A 24,590-nucleotide genomic window follows, 5' to 3' on the forward strand; every position below is an offset into this window, starting at 1 on the left:
CCAATAAGTACATGAAAAGAAGATCAATATGTAGTGATTAAGAAGCTGCAATCGATTCCACAACGAGATAATTCATACCTACTAGGATGACTATTTAAAAAATTACACATGTGGTCTAACGGGAACCCTTGCACACTTACACACTGAGTGAATGTGAAGTGTTGTAACCACAGCAAAAACAGTTTGACAGTTCCTCAAACAACAGAAAAAAAATGTGATATGACCCAGAAATTCCATTGCTAGGTCTATAGCCAAAGAATTGAAAACAAACAAATACATGTACGTGTATAAGGATGTTCACTTTAGCGTTATTTGCTCGCTGTACCTACAAGGTGGAAACAATTCAAGTGTTATTAGAGGATGAATGGATAAACTAAATGCACCATAGGTATCCAAAGGAATATTATTCAACTATAAAAAGAAATAATAAAGCTCTCACACATGCTTCAATATGAATGAACCTTGGACTATTATGGTAAATGGGGTAAGCCAGATACAAAAAGACAAATATTTTATGATTCCACGTATATAAAATATTGTTCATTTTGTCCCTTTGTCACCACAAACATTTATTCATACATATACACATTTACACATATGTAAACAGGATGGCTCTAGGGCATTAGAGTTGTCAAGAAACATGATGAAGACAGTTGCCCAAGGTCACAAATCAACCACAATATTTCAACTCAAACCTGTTGTTTGTTTCAGCCGTGCATCGTGTGTGTCTGGGAGCAAGTGTGTGAGTGTGTGTGTTGTGTGTGCACATGTGTTGGAATTGCTGTCTAGTGTAGTTGGCTCCTGAGCACAGATGCTAAGTGCCATCTTAACGGCTGGCATTCTGTAACCTCTCTTTGGATGGTTGAATATATATAAGAGTCTAAGAGGTGTGAAATGCTGAGCAGATTAATTGAAATTTCTTAAAACGCAATACTTTCTGGCTTTTTTAGTTTTAACCATTAAAAAAATTAAACTACATATTACTTTTAATAATTGATACCTGCCAGAATTTTCAAGTAACAAGCAAAATCTCTAATGTTTTAAATAATCTGGCTTCAATTGTTAATAACAATGCTACTAATATTTCTAAATGAATTTCCTGCTTATACCTAGTGCAGTGATTAATTTGAGTGTGTTAACAAATTTTGCAATGTATTTTTCCTGTAAGACCAAGGACATGTAGGTTGGATATGGACAAATCACTTAGCTGTAGAATTTGAACTCAGGCCTGTTTGACACCAGGACCAGCTCTTCAATGCTATGCTTGGATGATGCTTAAATATGACCATATTGCCATTTATTAGCCATCAAAGATATCTTACTCCTATTTATGCTGGTGTTAAATCAGGTATACATTCTTTATTTAGCCTTGAATTGTGCAAAATTGGAGAAATGGGCACTTAAAATGAAACATAAGGCCTAAAATTATTAAAACATCATTGCCTTGGTTCTCTAGAAAAGCAATGAATAAATTTATATTAATTACAACATGCCTACCTTGATGCTTTCTGAAGTCCCACTGGGAAAAGAGATTCCTCCTCACTTTCTGTCTTACACTGAGGCATAAAATTTCTATAATGCTGTTTAAATAGCTGCATTGCTCTCCCATAGAGGTGGGTGGACTTCAGTCATGGAAGAAATAGTCCCAGTATTATACAGCAATTTGTTATCCCTTAAGGTTTTTGCACTACATAAATGTAAAATGGTATTATTAGCTCTTGCAATCATAATTTCACCACTCACACTCGAAGCAGGTGGTAGTTCCACAAATCAGGCAGTGTACAAATTCTGTCATAGTAAAACATTTATTTGTTAAAGTGATATAGATTATTCAAGGTTCTACAGTCTTAAATCATGGATGGCAATGTAACATGGGTTGATACAGAACTCGATGCCAATGTAGGCTTTTTTCTTTTGTTCTTTAAAAAAAATACTGTGGGCCAGAAGAAAAAACAATTTGGCTTTAAAAGGGGATGAAACGTGAGCCAGTTCCACCAACAACCAGAGACATCTGTTTCGGGTCCTGTGAACAATTTCTTCTAGGACACCAGTTCAACAATTAGCCATTGTGATGTGAAACATTTTTGAATTTTATCCATTAAAAATATCAGTGGCAACTTTTTTCAGGAGAGAGAGAAGTGGTGCTCTTCAGATTAACTCCAGCCTCTGAAATGAAAGGAAAAAAGAGAGAGAAAGAAAGAAACACATAGCTTGTAAGACCGTTGTGCTAGAAATCTGGAAGTTACTGAACGGTAAGCACACACACAGGAGCTTCTTGCTATAAGATACAAAACACGCCTCTAGAAGCAGCCTCAACACACACATTAGTACTGAAGATATGGCTTAGTAATTTCAAACTGGTGGATATAAAAAAGAATTTTATTTTAAAAAGAATTTAAATGTGTTAAGCTGAAATAGTTAAGCATATCAAAGCCAAATTGCGAAATGGAATTTTTTCCTGCTTTAGTGTTTCACATTTACACTCTCCAGATAAAAAATATAATGATTTTCCCTGGCTGGTGTGGGTCAGTGGATTCAGTGATGGCCTGCCAACCAAAGGGTCGCCGGTTTGATTCCCAGTCAGGGCACATGCCTGGGTTGCAGGCCAGGTCCAGCCCCCAGTAGGGGGTGTGCAAAAGGCAACCACACATTGATGTTTGTCTCCCTCTCTTTCTCTTTCTTTTCCCCTCTCCCTAAAAATAAATAAATAAAATATTAAAAGAAAAAATATATAATGATTTTATTCATTAATGCATAGCATCTATGTTTTAACAAATATTCACACTGGTTTTTAAAATATGAACCTATTAGATAGAATTTGTTCTCACATGTAAAACCTTAGCGATCTCTACTTTTTAAATACATTCTGCTGGGAGTTTTACATAATATTTAAATTTTATAAAATTTAATTATGCATTGAATAATAGTGAAGATAATTATTCATCTTCAATATCTAGTTTCTCACCAACCAAACAAATAAAAGTGAAAACTAACAATAACTCACAAACAAAAGCATTCCATAATTAACATGATTTTGAAAGGAGCAATATAAAAAGCATTATAAAAATATCTAAATATATTACTGTATCACATATAATAGATACTTCTGTAATTAAATCATAAGAATGATAAATTATAAATGTTTTCCCTCTAATATGTTCTGAGTACTTAACATTTATGCCTATAAAGTCTATGCTTGATGAAGATGGAAAACCATACAATTCCATACATATGAAATATAAGTAATTATTCTCCTTTGCATTCGAAACCAACTACATATTTACAATTTAGGGGCTATAAAGTGTATGGCACAAGTGAATCATGAAATACACCTTCTTACTTTACTGAATATTCTATGTCAAAATGCTGATGTAGAACATATTTGGATAACTTGGTGACAAAATCGTTAAAGTATATTATGATAATTTAGATTACTTTTTGATAAAGGTAGGCAAAATACTGAAATATGTTTAAAAATATATTTCAAAAACAATAATCTAAATAAGTGGAATTATTTTGGGCACAAACTAATATTTTAGAATTATTGAATAAGACATTTATACAATGTTGATGATTGTTAATAGATAAGAGATATGTATCCTATTTGTAAAAATAAATACCCTGGAAACAACAGAAATACAGATATCACTATATATTTTATCTGGAATATTCTTTAAAAATTAAAAAATCACTAAATTACAGTGGGATATATCTAAATTCCTCTCTATTGGGTTTATAGCATAGCTTATTCTGATGAAATTGAATATCAAGTTTTTGTTTATATCTAATAATATGTTCCCTTAAATAAAAAATATATATAATTGCACCAATCAAAGGTCAAGTTTCAGGAAGTAGTAATGTTGAAAACACTAAATATACACAGAAGGAAAATATAGTGGATAGCGTAATTAGTTTGATTTTTGAAATTAATTCTTTCATAATAACACATCTTATTTTAATATCAAATTGAGGATTCTACAAGATGACATATATTAAAGAACTTTTAGTATCATATAATTTCATGTTATATAATATTATTAAACTTTGGAATTATGGTTTATATAAAATCTGTTAATTTGAAAATTAAGATAGAGCAGTAAGTTTTGTATATCACGGTATAAATTTGTCTGCCCTGATGTTACTACCATTGAAATGATGACATAATATAAAGCCTAATAAAACTTGTATACATAGGATATTTAAAATAACATGTTTTACTTGACTTATCAATAGACATACTCTTACAATGATTCCGTAAACATCTAAACAAGTAACCCAAAATTATAATAGCATCACAAAGAAATAAACAAAAGACTGTACCAATTATGCCAAAATTTTACAGGAACCAAAAATTATTAATTTGGGGTAGGTTCAGGATGTTTTGGTAATGGTCTTCACATAACAGTTAAAGGGTATAACAGAAAACACTGTGGACAGCCTTACTGACAGTACTACAAAGAAAGGAGCAAATTAAAGATACCCCAGCATCAAGAGAAGGAACAATGTCCTGATGTTAAATAGATGTGGGAAAAAGCTGTTGCTGCCCAGAATGTGATTCTTAATCAGAATGTGATTAAGAATGATCAAAAAGCCCTAGCAGGGTAGTTGAGTTGGTGGGAACGTTGTCTGTACACCAAAATGTTGCGAGTTCAATCCCCGTTTGGGGTGTGCACAGGAAGGAACTGATCCATGTTTCTCTGTCACATTTTCTCTCTCCCTCCTCCTTTCTAAACTTAATAAACATATCCTCAAGTAAGAATTTTTTAAAAAGAGCTATAAAAGTTTTTTTTTTTCCTTTTAATCCTCACCCGAGGACCTTTTTTCCTTGCTTTCAGAGATAGGGGGAAGGAGAGAAACATTGATGTGAGAGAGAGGTATGTGTTGTCTCCTTATGTGCTCAGGTTGAGCATTGAACACACAGACCTTCTGTTACAGGAGATGCTCCAACCAACTGCACCACAGCAGCCAGAGCTGAAAGAGTTTTATCTTACATAGTCTGAAGACATAGATCAATGGAAGAGAACAGAGAACCCAGGAATAAACCAATGCCTTTATGATCAATAGGTATTTGACAAAGGTGAAGCATACAATGGAGCAAAGACAGTCTCTTTAATAAATGGTGCTGGGAAAACTGGATTGGCACGTGGGAAAAAAATGAAACTAGACCACCAACTTACACCATACAAAAGAATAAACTCAAAACGGATAGAAAACTTAAATGTAAGCCACCAAACCATGAAAATCCTCGAAGAAAACATAGGCAGTAAAATCTCAGATATCTCACATAGCAATATATTTGCTGGTATATCTCCTAAGGCACTGGAAACAAAGGAGAAAATAAACAAATAGGACTACATCAAAATAAAAGGCTTTTGCACAGCTAAAGAATCCATCATCAAATAAAAAGGAAACCCACTGTATGGGAAAACATATTTGCCAGTGATACATCTGATGAAGCTTTAATCTCCAAAATATAAAAACAACTAATACAATTCAATACCAGGAAGACAAATAACCCAACTAAGAAATGGGCAAAAGACCTGAATAGACACTTTTCTGAAGAGGATATACAGATGGCCCATAGACATATGAAAAATGCTTAATATCACTAATCACCAGAGAAATGAAAACTAAAACCACAATGAGATATTACCTTACAACTCTCAGAATGGGCATCATCAGTCAGTCAACAAACAACAAGTGTTGGTGAGGATGTGGAGAAAAGGGAACCCTAGTGCACTATTGGTGGGAATACAGTCTGGTGCAGCCACTGTGGAAAATGTTGAGTATCCTTAAAATAGTAAAAATGGAAATCCTTTTGACCCAGCAATTCCACTTCTGGGAATACATCCAAGGACACCAATACAAAAAAGAATATGCATCCCTATGTTCATACCAGTGCTACTTATAATAGCCAAGATCTGGAAACAGCCTAAGTGCCCACTGGTAGATGAGTGGATAAAAATGCTGTGGTGCATTTACACAAATGAATACCAAGCAGCAGTAAAAAAGAAGAACTCTTACATTTTGTGACAGGATGGATGGTCCTGGAAAATATTCTGCTGAGGGAATTAAACCAGTCAGTGAAAAACAAGTGCCATATAATCACACTTAAATGTGGAATCTAATGAACACAATAAACTAACAAACAAAATAGAAGCAGAAGCTTAGATGGATGACATCAGTCTGACAGCTGATGGAGGGGGGCTGGAGATGGAATGAAAGATGCTGAAGGGATTATTGGAAGGACCTGTACACATGACTCATGGACACAGACAATACAGGGCAGGGAGAGGGTATGGGTGGAGGTAGAGAAGGGGAGAAAAGTGGGAACTGCAATAGCATAAACCATTTAAAATAATGAAATGAAATGAAATAAATAGAAAACTCAAAAAAAGAGTATCTAAAAAAGAAGGAAATGATTTCTAAAGGTCAGGGTTGACAATAGGGTTAAATTTTTTTTCTGATTTTCTGTAATGTTTAAGTAAATATGTTAAAATTGTACTGTAATTATTATAAAATATTTTCTACATATGGGCCTATTTTATTACTCTTATTTTTTAAATTCATTTGAAAGGAATATCATTAAAAAACAGAACAAAATGTTGTATGTAGATCATTCTTCCTTGGGAAAAAATATTGGAGAGATATGTGGATCATATAGATGTATTTGCTTTGCTCTTTAGCATATTTCATATATTTTCACTTATTTCATATATTTTCCTGTGTTTCCCCAAAGTTATTTAAATGCTGCTTAACTAAATAAATGTTATTTAACTAAATAAATGTTATTTATACTCAACACTACTTTTTATTCATTTACATACTACTAGTTTCCCTGAAAGAACTGCACTTTTTTCATGGTTATTGCACCTTTAGTAGTTTTTCTGACAAAAATTAAAAAAAAATTAAATGCCTTGATTAGTGCTAAACAAAATAATCAGTAATCAAATTTATTAAAATCAGGAATCAACTGTTTTAAGGCTGGTGCGAGCAATCACAGAAGAAGCAGTATTTCACGTGCACGCTTACACACAGACACGCGAGGTGCACGTATTTTATTGGTCTGAACACAGCAGACGCATTTTAAGAAATTTTACTTAAGGTATGTTCAGTATAGATACAAACTAGTCAACTTCTTAATTTTTCAGATGTAGAATATCAACTGTTTTATCAGGTTCATTTTAAGCATAAAAGTCTTTCAAAGATAAGGTTAATTTACGTGTCTGTGCCGGTTTACTTGTAGAGTAATTTTCACTAATTTTATCAATGATTTCTCTCCCTGTTGCTCTCAATTCATCTTAGTGTGATTAGGGTCTTATAATTTCATTTTAGAAGAATATTGTATGTGATACAGTAAACTAAACTTGGTGTATTTCATACAGAAAAGGTCTTGGGGAAGAAAACTGACATAGGGCATATTCTGACTAATGGAAATAAAATAAGTGTATATTAACATTTTACCCTCGGGGAAAAAAATTATCTTAGCGGATAACAGTGTATGAAAACGAACACCTAACCCCTAAGTGGATGAAACCTTTCTGCCCTTTCTGTACCTACCCATGGGAGCTTGATGTTCTGTTAAGGACTGTGGTAAAATCAATTTAACATTGTTGCTTTGGAAACATTTTTATCTATTAAAAAAGGAACATGTTGCCCTGGCTGGTGTAGCTCAGTGGATTGAGTGCCAGCCTGGGAACCAAAGGGTCACTGGTGGATTCCCGGTCAGGTCACATGCCTGGGTTGTGGGCCAGGATCCCAGAAGGGGGTGCTCAAGAGGCAACCACACATTGATGTTTCTATCCCTCTGTTTCTCCCTCCCTCCCCACCTCTAAAAATAAAATAAATAAAATCTTAAAGAAAGGGACATCTTGCATTTTTTGTTTACTTCTACCCTCTATATGCATAGAGAACATTTTAATTTAAATTTAATGCAATGGACAGTGCCCAATTTCTGGAAAATACATTTGTTTCTTGGTAGAGAAAGGTATCTGTCACCATGCTGAAGAAAATATAAACTTAAAATTAACTTTTGGCCCTGGTTGGTGTGGTTTAGTGGATTAAGTGCTGGCCTATAAAGCAAAGGGTTGCTGGTTCGATTCCCAGTTTGGGCACATGCCTGGGTTGAGGGAGAGCTCAGGTCCCCAGTGGGGCATGTGTGAGAGGCAACCACACATTGAGGTCTCTCTCCCTCTCTTTCTCCCTCCCTTCCCCTCTGTCCAAAATAAATAAATAAAATATTTAAAAAATAAAATTAACTTTTGTACCCCCCTCCCTAAAAAGAGTGGAGCAGCTATGAGCACCGGAACCGCTGTCAGCTGTCCTCCTCACCACGTCACTCACACACAGCAAAGTATTGCTGACATGCGAAAGGTCACGAGGAGACTCAGAGCGCAAAGGTCACGGTCACCACAGAGGCATCACTGTCTGGCTGACCTGACAGTTGTACAAACAACAGGACAGCTATACCAGCCAGCATTCACTACGTAGCAGGAGCAGTTATTCTGAGGTCCTGTGGTGATTCATATCTGACAATAGAAATGCAGCAAGGAGATACAACACAAGTGAATGATGTGTTGCCACTAAATTTTGTTAAAATTATCCTTTGCTTGTGAATTTATTTTTCTTGCAAAGTCTTAGAGCAAAAAGGTAGAATTAGCCAGAACATGGAAGGAAATCTTTCATGACATGATGACATAATCATTGTTTTATAAAAGGAACTAAAGAGAGACTCAACAAAATTTTTTACAAAGGTGACATATTTCACATATACAGTTTCACTATGTGAATTTAGTACAAAACACACATATATACATGTGAATTTACTGCATGTACAAGTGACAAATCACTAAAAGATTATACACCAGATTCTTAGTATTTGTGTCTAGGTGTTGGATTATGAAGGACTTATATTTACTTTTTTTATATTTAATTATACTTTTTGAAGTTGCTGTAATTAATACTTGTTACCTTAGGACAAAGGAAGTCACCAGTCAAAATCTTACGTGCTTTTCATGTTGGCAAACCCTGGGTCATCTCTGGTAGTATACGAACTCCCAGGGAGGTTACCTTTCTGTAAATTTAACTTCTAACGATGTGGTAAAATAAATAAATATATCCTATAGTATGTAACATGTCCCATGAAATATGAAAGTTTGCAAACTTATTTTAATTGGTAATTGAAAAATGATTCAGATCGACCTTCTTGCTTCCAGTCATGATAGAATATTTAGCATCATTCTGGACTGTGCTTCCAATAGATGAATCATTTGCTTCCTTATACTTTCCAAACATACCCTAACTTTCAGACCAGCTAGATGTCCAAAGTTGTGTGATAAAAGAAGTTTTTTAAAATCAAAGAAGGAGAGGGAGGAAAGGAAGGCAAGAGGAAAGAAGGGAGACAGAGAGAGAAGTTAAGACTGAGAAAGGAAAATGGGGGAAGGTGACAGAGTGCACCTTCAAGCAGGTCGGATCAGCACCCAAAATGGAATATAAAGCATGTGCTGGACCCTGTGCTATGGATTGTCTCCTGTGAGTTGTCCTCTCTCTCTCTAAATCATTTTTTATTCTTATTCTATTACAGTTGTCCTGATGTTTCCCCCTCTGCCCATCTCACCCCGTGCTCCCACAGTCAGTTCCCACACTGTTGTCCATGTCCATGGCTCATGCTTGTTCTTGGTCTAGTCCCTTCCCTTTCTTTCCTCCATTATCCCCCTCCCCCATCCCCTTTGGTCATTGTCAGTCTCTTCCATGTTTCCATGTCTCTGGTTCTATTTTGTTTGTTAGTTTACTTTGTTCATTAGATTCCTCCTATATGTGAGATCATATGGTATTTGTCTTTCACCGACTGGCTTATTTCACTTAGCATAATATTTGCCTCAGGTTCTCTTTATTTTTTGCAACATGAGAGTGGAATCCTAAATTCAGTAAAGAAATAATGCATGAAAAACATTTTGTTTGATTTTGGATGGAATTTACTAAATTACATTTGCAGTTACAGTTACATTCACAGTTTAATCCCAACTGTGAATGATTGTCCAAGTCCTCGTCTTCTTTTAAACACAAAATGTTTAAAAAAATCTTATTTTTATTACCAAGACATAAATCAATGGCCTCTTACAGAACTTTTAAAAGCAGGGTGTTTTTTTCTGTGCCAAACTTCAAGCAAATGGCTGATGATTCCAGCTGTTTGAACAGATTGCTAAAGTGCTATTTTGCTCTGGAACACACTTTCTGATCAAATTAAAATGCAGGAATCAAATACTCATTTGAAACTTAAAAAAAAACACCAAGAAGAGTAATTTCTTGCTGACAAAAGGAACACCATGAATATTTCATGGGTCGTCTTTCGCTGCATTTTATAGCAGCTTCATTCACTTTAGATAACAGTGAAACACTTCTGCTCCGCCACTTTCAGTAAAATATAATGTGTCGTCTCAGCTCCTATTAGGATGCGGAGGTCAAGGATAGGAGTGAATAGATTTTATTAATCTACTTTCTTCCCATTGGGAAACACTTCTCAACTGCACATCATATTATGTATGCTTCCGAGAGTGACTCCAGTCATATCAGTGTTCCTTTATTCTTATGGAATGAATGAGAAATGTTCACTTAACCAGAAACATGTCAAAATTTAAGAATCAGAAATTCTCTTAACTCTACTGAATTTCATTCTTTACTGTTGACTTTAAGTTTTAATGAAAAATTTCAATAAATTACACAAGGTAGCAAAACAAAAATGTAAAAAATGCTTATCAAAGACTATGTCATCTAAAGTGCTAAAGTATGTAACAGAGAACAAGAATCTCACCTGTGTTTCCTGGACAATCTGGTCAACATTAGACAGCAAAGCATCTGGGGATAAAATTTCAGTATCATAAACAATTAATGTTTTTAAGAAACAGACCCGAAAACACTGAAATCTTGAGATGATTTCTCTAACAAAGATTTACCTAGACTTTTTTTTTTAACTTACCAGTTCTTGGGTTAATTGCAACTGACTTACATAATACTTTATAGTTCTCTATGGTTACTTCTCGATTCATAATACTAGACACTGGGATTTTTAGGGTATTATTCTAATGACTAAAATGAGCAATTATCCATATGGAGTGCACTTTTCCTGCAAGAACTTTAGCAGGACAATAAGGCATCTCTTCATTTTCTCTGCTCAAAATCAACATCTCAAATAGAGAGTTGCACTTGATTAATATGAGAAAATACATCAAGGAAAAAAAATCCAAAGAAGAAAACGTAGTTTTACCATATTTACCACACAGAGTGTAAAATAATCACTTGCAACACAAGCCATTATTCAATAACCCTGCAAACAAGAACATGTTTTACCAAGTACCCATTTATCCTTACATAAAACAGTAATGTTCTAAATGCAAATATTGTGCCCTCAAATATCCATATGTGATTCCAGGCATCTATAAACGTTTAATACCATTATGCAGCCCTGCACAGCATGCATTCTATTTCTCTCCAAAATGTCCTCTTTTAAAGCAAATACGTCTACTGGTCATTAACATGTGACACAGTGAGAAGAAAAAAATAGGCATCTTAAGAAAAAGTCACTCTCAAGAAGCATCAGTGAGCGTGATGAGAAAAGTACAAAACACTCCTTCAAAACTCCAGCACAAATATCCATATACCTGTACAAAGGCCTCTGGAGATTAGGTTTGAAATCCCTAGATTGCTGAAAGCTATAAAAAGACATGTGCACATTATACCGAAGAAAATAATTAGGAGCTTGCATTATGCCAGAGCCCATATAGTAATACGTTAGGTAAGTCCCTTCATGTTACTGAAATAATTATGTACTAGTCATATTTGGGGGTAGAATTACAGTATCTCTCTAGCTCATGTTTGAGGCAAGATTAAATGTATATCCACTTCCAAATACAAAATAAAGGGACTTCATAGCTTTCACCTGAATATATTTGAAAATTATTTTGCTTTTAAAATTCAGGAACAAAATAGTCATGTATTTGAAGAGAATAGATGAAGGTAGACAAGTTGCAGAGGTGCTTATCATTAAGATGTTCAGAAAAATTAATTTGTACTAGAGTTTATATTCCACTGTAATCTGATGAATAGCAGGTATAGTTTATACAGCTGTTCTTGGGGAAGTTCTCTGGTAGCCAGCCCACTTAAATCTAACTTCGTTACATTAATTACAGTCCATTTTATAGGACCAAGAATTATGATTTTAACTGATTCATTTTATAAATATACATACAAAATGTATCTATCTATCTATATAGAGTATAGGAATATGTAAGTGTATGTATTTTATCTGATGGTAACTTCAAACCCTAAATTTTGACGTTAAATAGCCGAACATACTCCCAGTAAAAAACTGCTACTTTCTATGCCCCACTTCGCATAACACTGCATTTTTAGGATGCCTCAGTTGCACTAATATGTTTACCATTCTTCATGGATTAAGTGATCACCTGTACTGCTACAACAAAAACAGTAGTTTCTATTGCCAAAAAAACCCCCTCAAACAAGCAAAATGACAAAACTAATTGTATTTGTAATCCCAGCATGCATTAATGTAGTATGGAAGTGAAAGAATCGAGTCATCTAAGAGACAGAGTTCTGAAACTATTTTAAAATTCTAGTCATTCATTTTGATTACTCCCTCTTTCCTCCATGAAATTTTAGTCAAAGGCAAAAGATTTATATGATCTGAAGAGTATCCTCCTTGAAATTTTAAAAATGAGATGTTTCTTATCCATAAATTTACTCAACTAATATTTAACTCAGAAGCATTATAATTTAGATTATTAGTATCATCATCGTCGTCCACTGAGGAGGATAAGAAAAATATGTTTTCCCATCTAATCTGCATCTATAGTGAAGTCCTTTTCCCAAAACACCTAGCACGCACTTCACACGGGCATCCACATAACACTTGTAGAAACACTGGACCCTTCCTAGGACTCAAGGGAAGGCTTTACACGGCAAAGAGAGTCAGTCTTCATTCTGTCTAACAAAAATGAGCATTGCTTTCTTGGATGCTTTATTATCCCTTTATGACTCTCAGATATTATATATATATATATATTAAAAGGTCCACTTTAATAGGAGTTCGACATTTTTACATTGGAGACAATTATCCAAAAGAAACAAAAAGCAACAAAGAAACACATATAATTAAAAAATGTTTAGAGTAAATCTCTAAATATATTGTCTGTTAAGATGTTTTACCATTGAACAAGCTGAATTCATAGTATAAAATTGTTAAAAATCAAAGAAAATATTTATGAACAAGGAAGCAAATATTTATGAATAAAGAAGCAAAAACATATATAGCTTATACATAGTGAACAACAACAAATAGCAAACTATATGCTTTGGGTCATATATATATATATAGAATATATATGCATATATATACACAGAGTATATATACATATATATACATATATATATGTATATATATATATATACACACCACATACACGTACATACATAGAAGGGTTGGTTAAATGAGGAATGCAAGAAATGACAAAGAAAAACAACAAGAAAGAGACAAAGAATTTCTTGCTTCTAGTAATAAAATACATGGACCACAAATCTCTACACTGTGCTCATTAACAAAAGTTCTTATTACTACACTGTCCTCCCTGGCCCTATTCATTTACGTATTTATCTACCCATTCACTCATTCATTCACCTGAGTCATATTGTGTTTTGGACATTATACCAGGTATGTCTAATCAACCCCAACCTTTCCATAGATTTATTTTTCATCCACTTTGCACTGAAACTACCCCGAGCAAAAATTTTTTCATACACTTATAAAACCAAAACCAAAACTATGTTTCCCTCTTGACAGGCCAATCTTTTGTCGATCTCTCAAAATACAAACATTTTGAAAGACAGGAACACAGGAGTTCTTACCATTGCTAAGAACAAAGTGTTCAAGCCTTTGGTTAACACACCTTGAAAAGTAATACAAATTTAAATGGTTTCAATGGCTTTAGTCAAACAGAATAAATTTCCCATAGTTAGATATTAAAGAGTTCCAAATGTTTATGAGAAATAAAAAATATTTAATTAAAGTTTCATTAGAAACATAAGCAGGAAATGGACTTTTAAAAACACCTGCAAGTGGAAAATAAACACATGGGTCAGTGGCTTGGCGTGAATGTGCTAAGCTGCCGTCTACGTTGCATGATTTTATAGCCCACTTGTCCAGTCTCCCTAATCCCAGAGATACCTTCTTAGGGGATTCATTTATTTACATTTCAAAAGTTTTTCTATATTCAGGATTTTAAAATATTATGTAGGTAAAAAACTAGAGAGGGGAAAAATAATATACTTTTGTCAATCAGCACCCCATGAAGAATTAAGTAATTAATAATAATTTACAATGTTTAATTGGGATTAGAGCATTATTACAGAGAGAAAAATACCATATGGTCTCACTTGTGTGTGGAATCTAAAAAACAAAACAAAGCAAAACCCAAGTTCATCAGCACAGAGAATGAATTGGTGGTTTTCAGAGACAGGGGAGGGGAGGGAGGGCAAAATGGGTGAAGGAAGCCAAGAGGTACCAACTTGTAATTATAAAGTAAATAAGTCATAGGAATATAAGGTACAGCTTTATAAGACAGTTAATAATGCTGTATGTATATTTGAAAATTGCTAACAGCATAATTCAGATGTACTCGCCACAAGAAAACAAACTCAGTAACTACGTGTGGTGATAGACTTGTCGTGGTGATAATGTCACAATGTATACAGATACCGAGTCATTATGTTCTATACCTGAAAGTAATATAATGTTGTATGTCAATCGTACACCAATTAAAAAAAAGAAAATAAAGAAATTGTGTATCAACTTTTGAAGTTAAAAATAAATAAAAGTATTTAATTCGCATTAAAGCATTATTACAGAAATAGTGTTGAAAATACATTTATAACATTTTTTACTTTATAAAATACTACCACACGTGATCTCATTTATTCCTCCCAAGAACGGTGTACCTGACCCATGAATGCTCATTAGATTTAAAAATGTGAAAGGCAAACTTCAGAAAAGGAAAGCCGGGCAAGGAAGGCACTTAGGAAACACCTAAGGTAATAAAAGCCCATCAGACAATTAGTTTCAAGACTGGCATTGAAAGAAATCTCTAATTGCTTTACTCTTGCCTTCCTTTTAATGGCATCATAATGCATCATGCGTAATAAGAAGTACCTCTAGAAAGTTAAAATTAACTGAAATTTTTATATGTGCCTCTAACAGGAGGAAATTGAACGAATGATTGACATTCCTCAATTGTGTTTTAAATGGCATTTCAAGTGATCTGAGTTAATGAATGCTTATTATATGTGGCTAATTTTTTTCTACAAGATTACCACAGTAGCCTTATTCTCAAAACAAAACAACAACTACAACAAAAAAGTTAACGTTAACCCTTACTTACCAATCTTTAATAAAACACCATCATGTTAGTGTACAATACTGTTAGATTTTCTACAAGTAGATAGAAACATTTATCTGTAGACCTTGAGTTCAGCGAATATCCAAAAACGCCACTTCAACAAGGAGCAGTAACATTGCTTGACTTAAGTTAAAATTCTTTTTTCAAAAGCTGCATGATTTATAACTCGATTTTACCACTGGTTTTAGTTGAAATAATAAATAAATTTACTCTAAAAAATAAACAGTGAATTCAGAATTACAGTGCAAAAGGGAAAAATGAAACCACTACCACTACCTAATGAGCAATGCCTTTATATTCTTGTAAAGGTAATAAATTCATTAGAAGTCTTTTTAAATTACTTAGTGATGAGAATAAACATCCCTTTGATAAAGGCAATCTTGTAATGTTGTCTCCCTTTTGTAACATGCATTAAGAAAAAATAAAGCATTCATTCAACAAATATATTATTAAATGTATTAAATTAATATTAAATGAATAAAAACACTTTTATGTGCCAAGGTAGATGCATATAAAATTGTGGCCTGTAACTTAAAACTGAACTTGAATTTATTTTTATTGATAAATGCAAAATCAATTTCATTTTCTTCTGCTTCCCACGGAAAAAGCTGTGTCCTAAATGAGAAGTATCACAGAACCATTAAGGCACCAGAACCAAAACCATTGTTTAGAAGGGTACTTATTTTAACACTTGTCTGGATGTACTAATTCAATATTTTATTTTAAGTAACATAACAACACAAACTCATTCTCTACACTATTTGCCTAAAAATAAACACCACTGTCATTGAAAGAAATAGGCAATCCATTCATGAAAAGTACCAATTATTCATAGGCGGTCCTTTGTAAGGTGGAGAAATATCATTGTTTATGCGGGACTTTACTTCCACTATGACAACTTTCATTTTGCGATCTGCTGCCACAGAACCTGAAAGCCAGTTCTTTCTGGGAAAGGCACCGCCACCATGTCCTGCTTTTATATATATATATGTATATACACATATAAATGTATTAAATTTATATAGAAGTAACTGTATCCTAGAGGTTTATACACCTTGGCTCTATTGCCACGTGTCAGAGAGAAAGGACTGAAATTTCAAATTCCAACTTCTTATATGAGTTTTCAAAAATTTTTTTCATTAAAAAGTAATAGGTTACATAGGGCTTTCCAATATACACTCAGAATTTGAAAGAGTTGCTTTTCCACTATACCCATCAGAACAGTGGGACTGAATTAACATCCCATTCATAGACAGGCTTCTTTTAGAAAACAGTCCACAGGTGCTCAGTGAGTTAACAGAACGATAGTATTGCTTTAATTCTCCGTTCAGGGAGTACCTGTGCCTTGCTCTGGGTCTCTCAGCAGGCAAAGTGAGAAACTTACTTGGCTTTGAATGTGCTCTTTTAGATGTGGGCCCCTCTGTGACAGAATCAGGAGGTCGACTAGCTAACTGCAATGCAGTTGAGTTGTTCCTGTTAGTGTTTTGGGACTCAACGTTTGTGACGGCTTCGTTCTGCGGTTCGGTACCTGGCTTTGTGCCTGTCTTTCTTTTCTGCTTTTGGGACACAGACGTGCTTGAAGTCCAGGTAGGAGGCAAAGCAGAGGTAGTGGTAGAGGAGTCCTGACTCGAACAGGTTTCTGAAGACTGCATCACACTGTCACTGGCGACTTTACAACACTGAGTATTGTCTTCATGTCCCACAGCTTGTTTGGACAGGGACTGGGGCAGCGTTACACTGCAGCCTTGCATCTGGGCCCCATTAGTTTGAGAGTAGACATTGCTGACCTTGGTGACCTTGTGTTGCCCATTATTGTTGCAAACCTTGTACCGGATCATGAGAATGATGATGAAAACCAGCACGGACGCTACAATGATTCCACCAATAATAATAATCATGGTGCCTCCCAAAAACTGGGACTGCATGAAATGGCATCGCACGTAATCCTGTTCCGTAGTAAACTGGATGCACCCCACGACTCTTGTGGCAGTGAGGGAGGTGATGCCATCGTCGTATATTGCCAAGACACACAAGTCATACATGGTTCCAGCAGCCAGGTTATTGACAAGAAAAGTTTTGCTCGTAGGAGGTATCATTCTGAGGGACAATGGAAGTGTGTTAATATTCGAAACAAGGCCAAACATGTATACACAAGAATCATTATGACTTCAGTTCTGTTTCACTTCAGTATTCATTCAGACAAGCCCGATAACAGGTATAAAATATGGGAAAACGTTCGAATTGTATATTTCCCCAGTAAAAATGGCAAACAGTTAGTGTTGGATTCTATTAAGGGTGCCTACACCATGCCTTTGACAAGCTTACTAATTACATTGCTTGGCAAAGCAGAACTCCTAATAAAAGCCACTTCTAAAAAATCATTTATGACATATTGCTTTTGAAAGGTGTGACTATGACATTATCTCACTACTAAACAAATCCATTTAGCACTTCCAACACCTCTGCTACTAAAAGCCGATTCGAAGGAAGGGAAAACACTGACAATCACATCAGAAACCAGAATGGAACCCGGTAAAACCATCTTTAAAAACTAAGATAATTGCTAAGATTAAAGTACTTTATTTCTTGATGTCCACCCCCTCTTGAACCTTCAACGCTGGGTTTCCTGTGTATTTTTTATCTAAATGAGTTTGATGAAAATATATGAGTAATGTTATCCTATAAACATGAACAAGGCAAAGCTGTTGACCAGAGAGACCACACATCCCTTGTCCTCCCCACTGTGGGATGATGGATTTACTTTCAAAATAGCTTCTAAAATTTGATGAGTTTAGAGATGTCTCTGAATCTATTATATCACAAAAGTTTCTGTGGAAGAGTATTTTTCCACTACCTTTTTTTTTTTCAGTAGCAAATTAAACTATGACCTAAACTAATAACTATTTTGGAAAAAGGCTTGAAACTGTATTTTTACCCTGAAAGAGAGTTTTTCAAAAACTTGGCAGTGCTAATCTGTTATACAACCTGAACAATACCGGGACGCTCAGAAGTCAGAGTATGTATTGGTGATTGAGATCACTACCACTTACTGAGTGATGATAAATGCCAGGCATTACTAAGCATTGCATAAACACTATAATTTAGTTTTTCCAGTGACTGCGAGAGATAAGCATTATCAAAATGTTATACATGACAAGCATTAGGATCTGGAATTCAAGCTATTTCCTCAAAGTTACATCGAATTTACTTGTCATAGAATAATTAATGTCTTAGAATTTAGAAAATGGAAACTAACCTATTTCACAGAATCAACGTTTAAAATATGTAGAATGTGTAGCAGCTACCAGAAGGTGAGGGGCGAGAGGGGGATACTTGTCTTTCACGGTGGTAAATAACCCATTGCCCAGGTGAAGAGATGAGTATAACAAGATCAAAACTATTTTATGCTAATATACATGCATCACAGTCTACATCCCATACTTTTAGTAATAAGAGAGATATTAAAGACCATTTACTTTAATCTCTTCCTTTTAAAGATGAGGAAATTAAAACTCAGCCAGGTCGAACCTTGCCCAGGATTGATCACGTGGCTAGCTGGGACAGTTTTGTTTTTTTCTACCAGCTCAGGCTCATGTGCAAAATTTATCTCATTTCTACACATGAGTGAAAATTAAATTATCTTCAAGAACTCTCACAGGTATATAAGAACTGAGTTAACCTAATTTTAGAAAAGACAAATATATATATATATTTCAAAGCCCTGATTTTGCATTGCTTCCTAGGATTAATAAGAATCTATCATCAACAAAATTATATGGAGGGGTAGAAAGTTATATTTCCAACTGAAATTGGACAAGATGTGACTATAAATCAATGAGGCTGAACTTTAGAAAAACATACCAGAAATTCTTTAGTCAGATGTAAATTCTCTCCATCAATGTCTTTACAGGAGATTCCATATTTAATTCCAGTGATACTCTCACTGCTCAAAATATTTATAAAGTTTCCCTTCGGAACTGCCTTAAGAACCAGTGTATATGAGACAACACACACGTACAGAAGTCAATCACTCAAAACATCAGTCTCATTATTTTATAGTTACATCATATCTTTGACCAAAACTGGTAATACCCATCTTGATCACCCACCTTATTCACAAGACTTGGCTCCAAATGGCTTTTGCTTGTTTCCAAAATTCAAATTCACCCTCAAAAGACGATGATTTGCCACCACTGAGGATATTCAAAATAGTATGACGAAGGTTCTAAAGATAATTCCAAAAGCATTTTGAGCAATGGCAGCATCATTGGGATAATGGTATAGTCTCCCAACGTGGCTTCCTCGAAGGAAAGAACACTCACATGGATGTGTAAGTTCTGGTATGTTTTTGAATTTTCAAAATAAATCAATCTTGCTCTCTGATAGTCACATCTCTTAGATGAGGGGGGGAGGGAGTAAGCATGAAATTAAATATAAATTGGAACTCTAAAAATAACACCACTCAGAATAGTTCCCCACATGTATTCATCTTTCACAAGGCTTACATTGTATGCTTAAAACATGGAATACTATCATTACGATACAGAGGAGCGCTGCAATGAAAAATTAATGTATCAGAGCGCCTTAACAAGCCCTACACTACAATACATGGTAAGTCTAGAGATTTGTTTAATTTTTCTTACCTGTAAACGAGGGTGTCATCATAAGTACCATTGTACTGGATTTGAAACATACGTATTCCAGGGATATTTCTTTGAAAATTAAATTTAAGTAATGCCGTAGATGATGTTGCTTCTGCCACCACAATCTTATCTTGACTCATTTTAGTATCACCGTTACTGCTGCTTGCATTAGAGCCTGACTTGGTAGAAGTTGAGATATCTGAAGAACCAGGATCAGGCTCGTGGATGTGGTTTGTACTGTTGAGCAAGTGAGGGAGCTTGATTATATGAAGATCCACTGTTTGTGTTGCTTCCCCTGCAGGGTTGGAAGCAATGCAGGTAAAAGCACCTGTATCCTTTACAGTTGTTATAACAATGTCAAGTGTTCCATTATCATACACCAGAGATCTCGTTGCATTTGAAATCAGCTTCCCTTCAGGAGAAATCCAGTGAATTGCAGGTTCAGGGTCTCCCCTGGCTTTGCACCTCAGGGTTGCCCTTTGACCCTCCAGGACTCTCATCTCGTGTGTATGACGAGTGATGAGAGGAGGCTCACACAAAAACTCTTCCTCAGGAATTGACCAAAAATAGCGACCAGTTAAAAGTGCCGGAGAAGCACAGGTCTCCAGGTCATCTTCTCTGGACAGACGCCTCAACCACAACAATTCACAATTGCAATGCAAAGGGTTTCCACCAAAACTTAATGCAAAAGTAGATGGGTTTATGATTCCTGAGGTCACTAGTACCTGAGCTCGCTGAAAGAGAGGGTCAGGTGGCAACTTCTGCAACTTATTGGATGTTACATCGAGCCGAGTCATCTTATGCAAGTGGGAGAAAGTCCCCTTAGGAATATTATCGATCATATTGTGGTCCAGACTAAGGGTGTGCAAGCTAACCATCTTCTCAACAGCATCCCAAGGGATGGTTTCTAAATTATTATAGGACAGATCCAGCTCCTCAAGGGCAAAGACATCATCAAATGCTGTAGATGAAATTAAAGTCAGCTGATTGTTGTTCAGTATCAAATGATGGAGGTTGGAAAGCCCACTGAACATATCATTTGTAATTTTAGTCAATCTGTTGCTGTTCAGATGCAATGCCCTCAAATTTCGTAAGTCAGCAAAAGCATGAGGTGTAATAAAACTTATTGTATTCCTGGACAGAGTCAGGTCCACCAAGCTGGTCATATTGGCGAAATCTTTCCTTTTGATGTTTGTAACAAAATTGTCTGCCAACCGCAGTTCCACAGTTCTTCTGTCAATGTTTGGAGGAACAAATAAAAGCCCTTTCTTGGCACAAAGGGTTGCAAGATTAGGAGACAAAATCTGACAGACACAACGCTTTGGACAGATCTGAGCTCTCACTGCTATGCCAATGAAAAACAGATAAAAAAGGAATTTTTCCATTGTAGATCAGATTTAAGAGCCTGTAAGAAAAGACACGAAATGTAGAGTTAATGTTCAATCATTTGACCAAAGTTCATATTCCTAGTAGAGTAGCCTTTTTCAATTCAAAGTGAAATACAGAAGCGATTTATCCATTTGTTTATTTAACAAGTATAGAATATCTACTCTGGACTGGAGGGTATAGTGGACACTAGGATGAAAAATACACCATTCATGGCTTTGTAGGCTGTAAAATCAAACAGGGAAAAGTAGACAATAGATTATTATAGTTCTGTAAATTCAGCGCTATTTCTGAAATATGGCTGGGGAACTCCACAGGTGCACACAAAAAAAGAGATATTTAGCCCATAATGGAGTATTAGAGTTCTGGAAAACTTCTCATAAACCCCAAGCATAAGTTCAAAAGCTTAAAGATATATTTAAGAATTTGCAACTATTTCAATTTACTTGCCTGGGTAGTACATAAGAGACAATATTTGAAATTGTTAAACCTGTGGCATTATATTTGAAAGTAATTAATTTTTGATTACATTTTTATTCATCATTGCAAATTCTCTTGAACATAGAACAACCTTCACATCCTAGCATTAATACAGAATCATATTCTCAGAAATAAAAATGCTGAAACTTTACTACAAATGCTCTCAGCATTAAAAATTTTATTTGATATAAACATGGGTTTTTTAAGATAATTTATGGAAAGTAGTTATAACTTAACAGTGAGTCCAAAAAGATATATATTAAATTTTCTTTTTCTTAAAATCTTACTGCATTCCATTTATCCAGATTTAATTTGAAAAGGCTGACAGCTTCATTTTCCAGTTTTATCTTAAATATTTGTTCTTGAAATTAATGCTCAAAAATAAAAATACTTACCCATATGATTAAAACTTCATATAAGTTACATTTAGTTTTAAATGCCAAAAGGAAAAGTAGCTGGATAAATTATTCAATTTTTAATTGAACAAATAGGAAATATGGAGTTATTCTAGCAATAATGCACCTAGTTTTCTAAATAAAACACATTTTTATAGGCTCAATTTACTTTATGCCTATTTTATGCCATGTTAAATGTGGTTTTAATGAATAAGAATTGCCATTTTGACAAATGAAGTAGCGTTGTACCCTCTGTTCATGATGGAATGATTCGTACTAAAGTAGCTTTTCCAAAATAAGTGGCAAAAAATACAAAAAGATATAAAACTAGTTTTCAGACATCAGAAAAAAGGAAGCACAGAACTGTGATCCTTGAGAAAACTGAATTTAAAAAAAATGAACCCTATCATTGCTGCTGGAGACACCTTCTATTCTCCAGCACAAAAGGGAAAGCAGGGCAAAGCATCCACGGTCTCATGTATTGAAGAGACAAGAGATGGGAGTGCAGAGTAGGGTGGCCTGAATGTATGAGGCAGAGAATGAAAAAGGTGAGTAACCAGAACTCCAGTAATCTCCAGGCAGAAACAGGGGAATGAACACTAACCATTATGAAACACTGATTAAATAGGCAAAAGATGGAAATAAATTTGAACAAAAACTCAGTGACCTGTGGAAAAAATATGAAGAAGCCAAACATACATGAAACTGCAATATCAGAAGAAGGCTATAAGGTAAAAATGTATTTGAAAAATAATGGTAATTTTTTTCAAATTGGTGATAAAAAGCCCCAGCAACCCATTAACCTAAGCTCAACATTAGAAAAACCACAGCAACACACATTATAATTATATTGAAAATAACCATAGGAAAAGAAAAAATAAACTTAAAAGCAGTCACATAAATAAGACACATTATAAGAAGATAGGTGAACAAAATAAAAATAATGCCTGACTTAAAAAAAATTTACTGTTATTCAATTACAGTTGTTTGCCTTTTCTCCCCATCTCTCCACCCCACCCCTGACCTCTTACTGACTTCCTTTTGAAAGTAAGGCAAGATGGAAGACAATAAAAATATCTCTAAAGAGCTTCACGAAAAAGGAAAGTCTGTCAACTTGGGTTTTATACATTCATAAAAGATAAAAGTAAAATAAATATATCTGAGAGAAACAAACTGAAAAATTCATCACAAGTAGAATGGTACTATAAGAAAATATAAAGGAATTCTCCTCAGAAAGAAAATTTATCCGATGGAATCTTGAATCTTTATCAATGTACGAAAAGCAACAGAAATTGTATATATGTGGATCAGTATAACATATTTTTACTGTGTTTTAATATTTATAAACAGTACTTCTGGTAGAGATATAAAAAGTTACAAAGACCATCATTCTTACCCTAACCATTAAATAAGCTGGATAAGCTACAAATCATATATGCTTTTAAAAATAACATCATAACACTGAGGATGCAAATAAACTTAAATGAACTATATGAGATCCATCCATGCACTATGAAAAATAGAGGCATTTATTGCAGAAGATACAAGATACAAGAAACATTGTACATAGGACAATGACACTCAGTTCCCTTCAAAGCAGGCACCTTAAGACCTCACACAGTTCTCCCAATTGCCATCAGCTGCCCTGCTGTATTTTTCCTGAATCTCATGGACAGTCTGAAATCTCTTCCTTTTCAAAGGTGGTTTTAGTTTTGCGAAAATCCAGAAGTCACAGGACACCAAATCTGGGTTGTATGGGGCTGAGTCACCTGGGTGATTTCATGTTTTGCCAAAAAACTCTGCAGGAGATGTGATGCGTGAGAGGGCGTGTTGTGATGAAGCTGCCAATCACCTGTTGCCCATAGCTGTGGCCTCCTGAATCACCCCAATAGTTTCCACAGAGGAATGTTTAAGCTTAATACAAATTTTTTTTTATTAATGTTAGAATACAGTTGTCTCTATTTTCCCACCACCACTTTCCCCTGCCCCACCCACCCCCACCTCCCACCCTCAGTCCTACTCCCCTTTGGCTTTGTCCATGGGTCCTTTATACATGTTTTTTGAGGGCCCTTTCCCTTCTTTCCCCTGTTATCCCTGCCCTCCCTCCCCGCCCTCCCCGCCCCCCATGCCACTGGTTACTGTCAGTTTGTTCTTAATGCAAAAGTTTGGACACAAAGACAAATTCACAGAGGGAAGACAACATGAAGCACAGTGAGAATGTT

At 34.9% G+C, this 24,590-nt stretch overlaps 1 protein-coding gene across 4 annotated transcripts in view; it reads right to left on the minus strand.

Moving 5' to 3' along the window:
• Positions 1–1,789: 1,789 nt before the first annotated feature.
• LRFN5 (leucine rich repeat and fibronectin type III domain containing 5) overlaps positions 1,790–24,590 on the minus strand; it is a 268,158-nt gene continuing 245,357 nt past the window's right edge. Inside the window, exons 3-6 of one of the 4 annotated variants that reach the window (XM_024551376.3) lie at positions 20,108–21,512; positions 16,849–17,561; positions 10,811–10,854; positions 1,790–2,166 (exon numbers count right to left, since the gene is read on the minus strand). In XM_024551376.3, coding sequence (XP_024407144.2) covers positions 2,149–2,166; positions 10,811–10,854; positions 16,849–17,561; positions 20,108–21,492 — 2,160 coding nt within the window. In that variant the 5' untranslated portion in view covers positions 21,493–21,512 and the 3' untranslated portion in view covers positions 1,790–2,148. Of the gene's footprint in view, positions 2,167–10,810; positions 10,855–16,618; positions 17,562–20,107; positions 21,513–24,590 lie in introns of those variants that run through there. The other 3 variants (XM_071221930.1, XM_045187882.3, XM_045187870.3) reach the window with 3 other exon arrangements.

This window comes from Desmodus rotundus, chromosome 7, assembly GCF_022682495.2.
Source record: "Desmodus rotundus isolate HL8 chromosome 7, HLdesRot8A.1, whole genome shotgun sequence".
NCBI classification, from domain to species: Eukaryota; Metazoa; Chordata; class Mammalia; order Chiroptera; family Phyllostomidae; genus Desmodus; species Desmodus rotundus.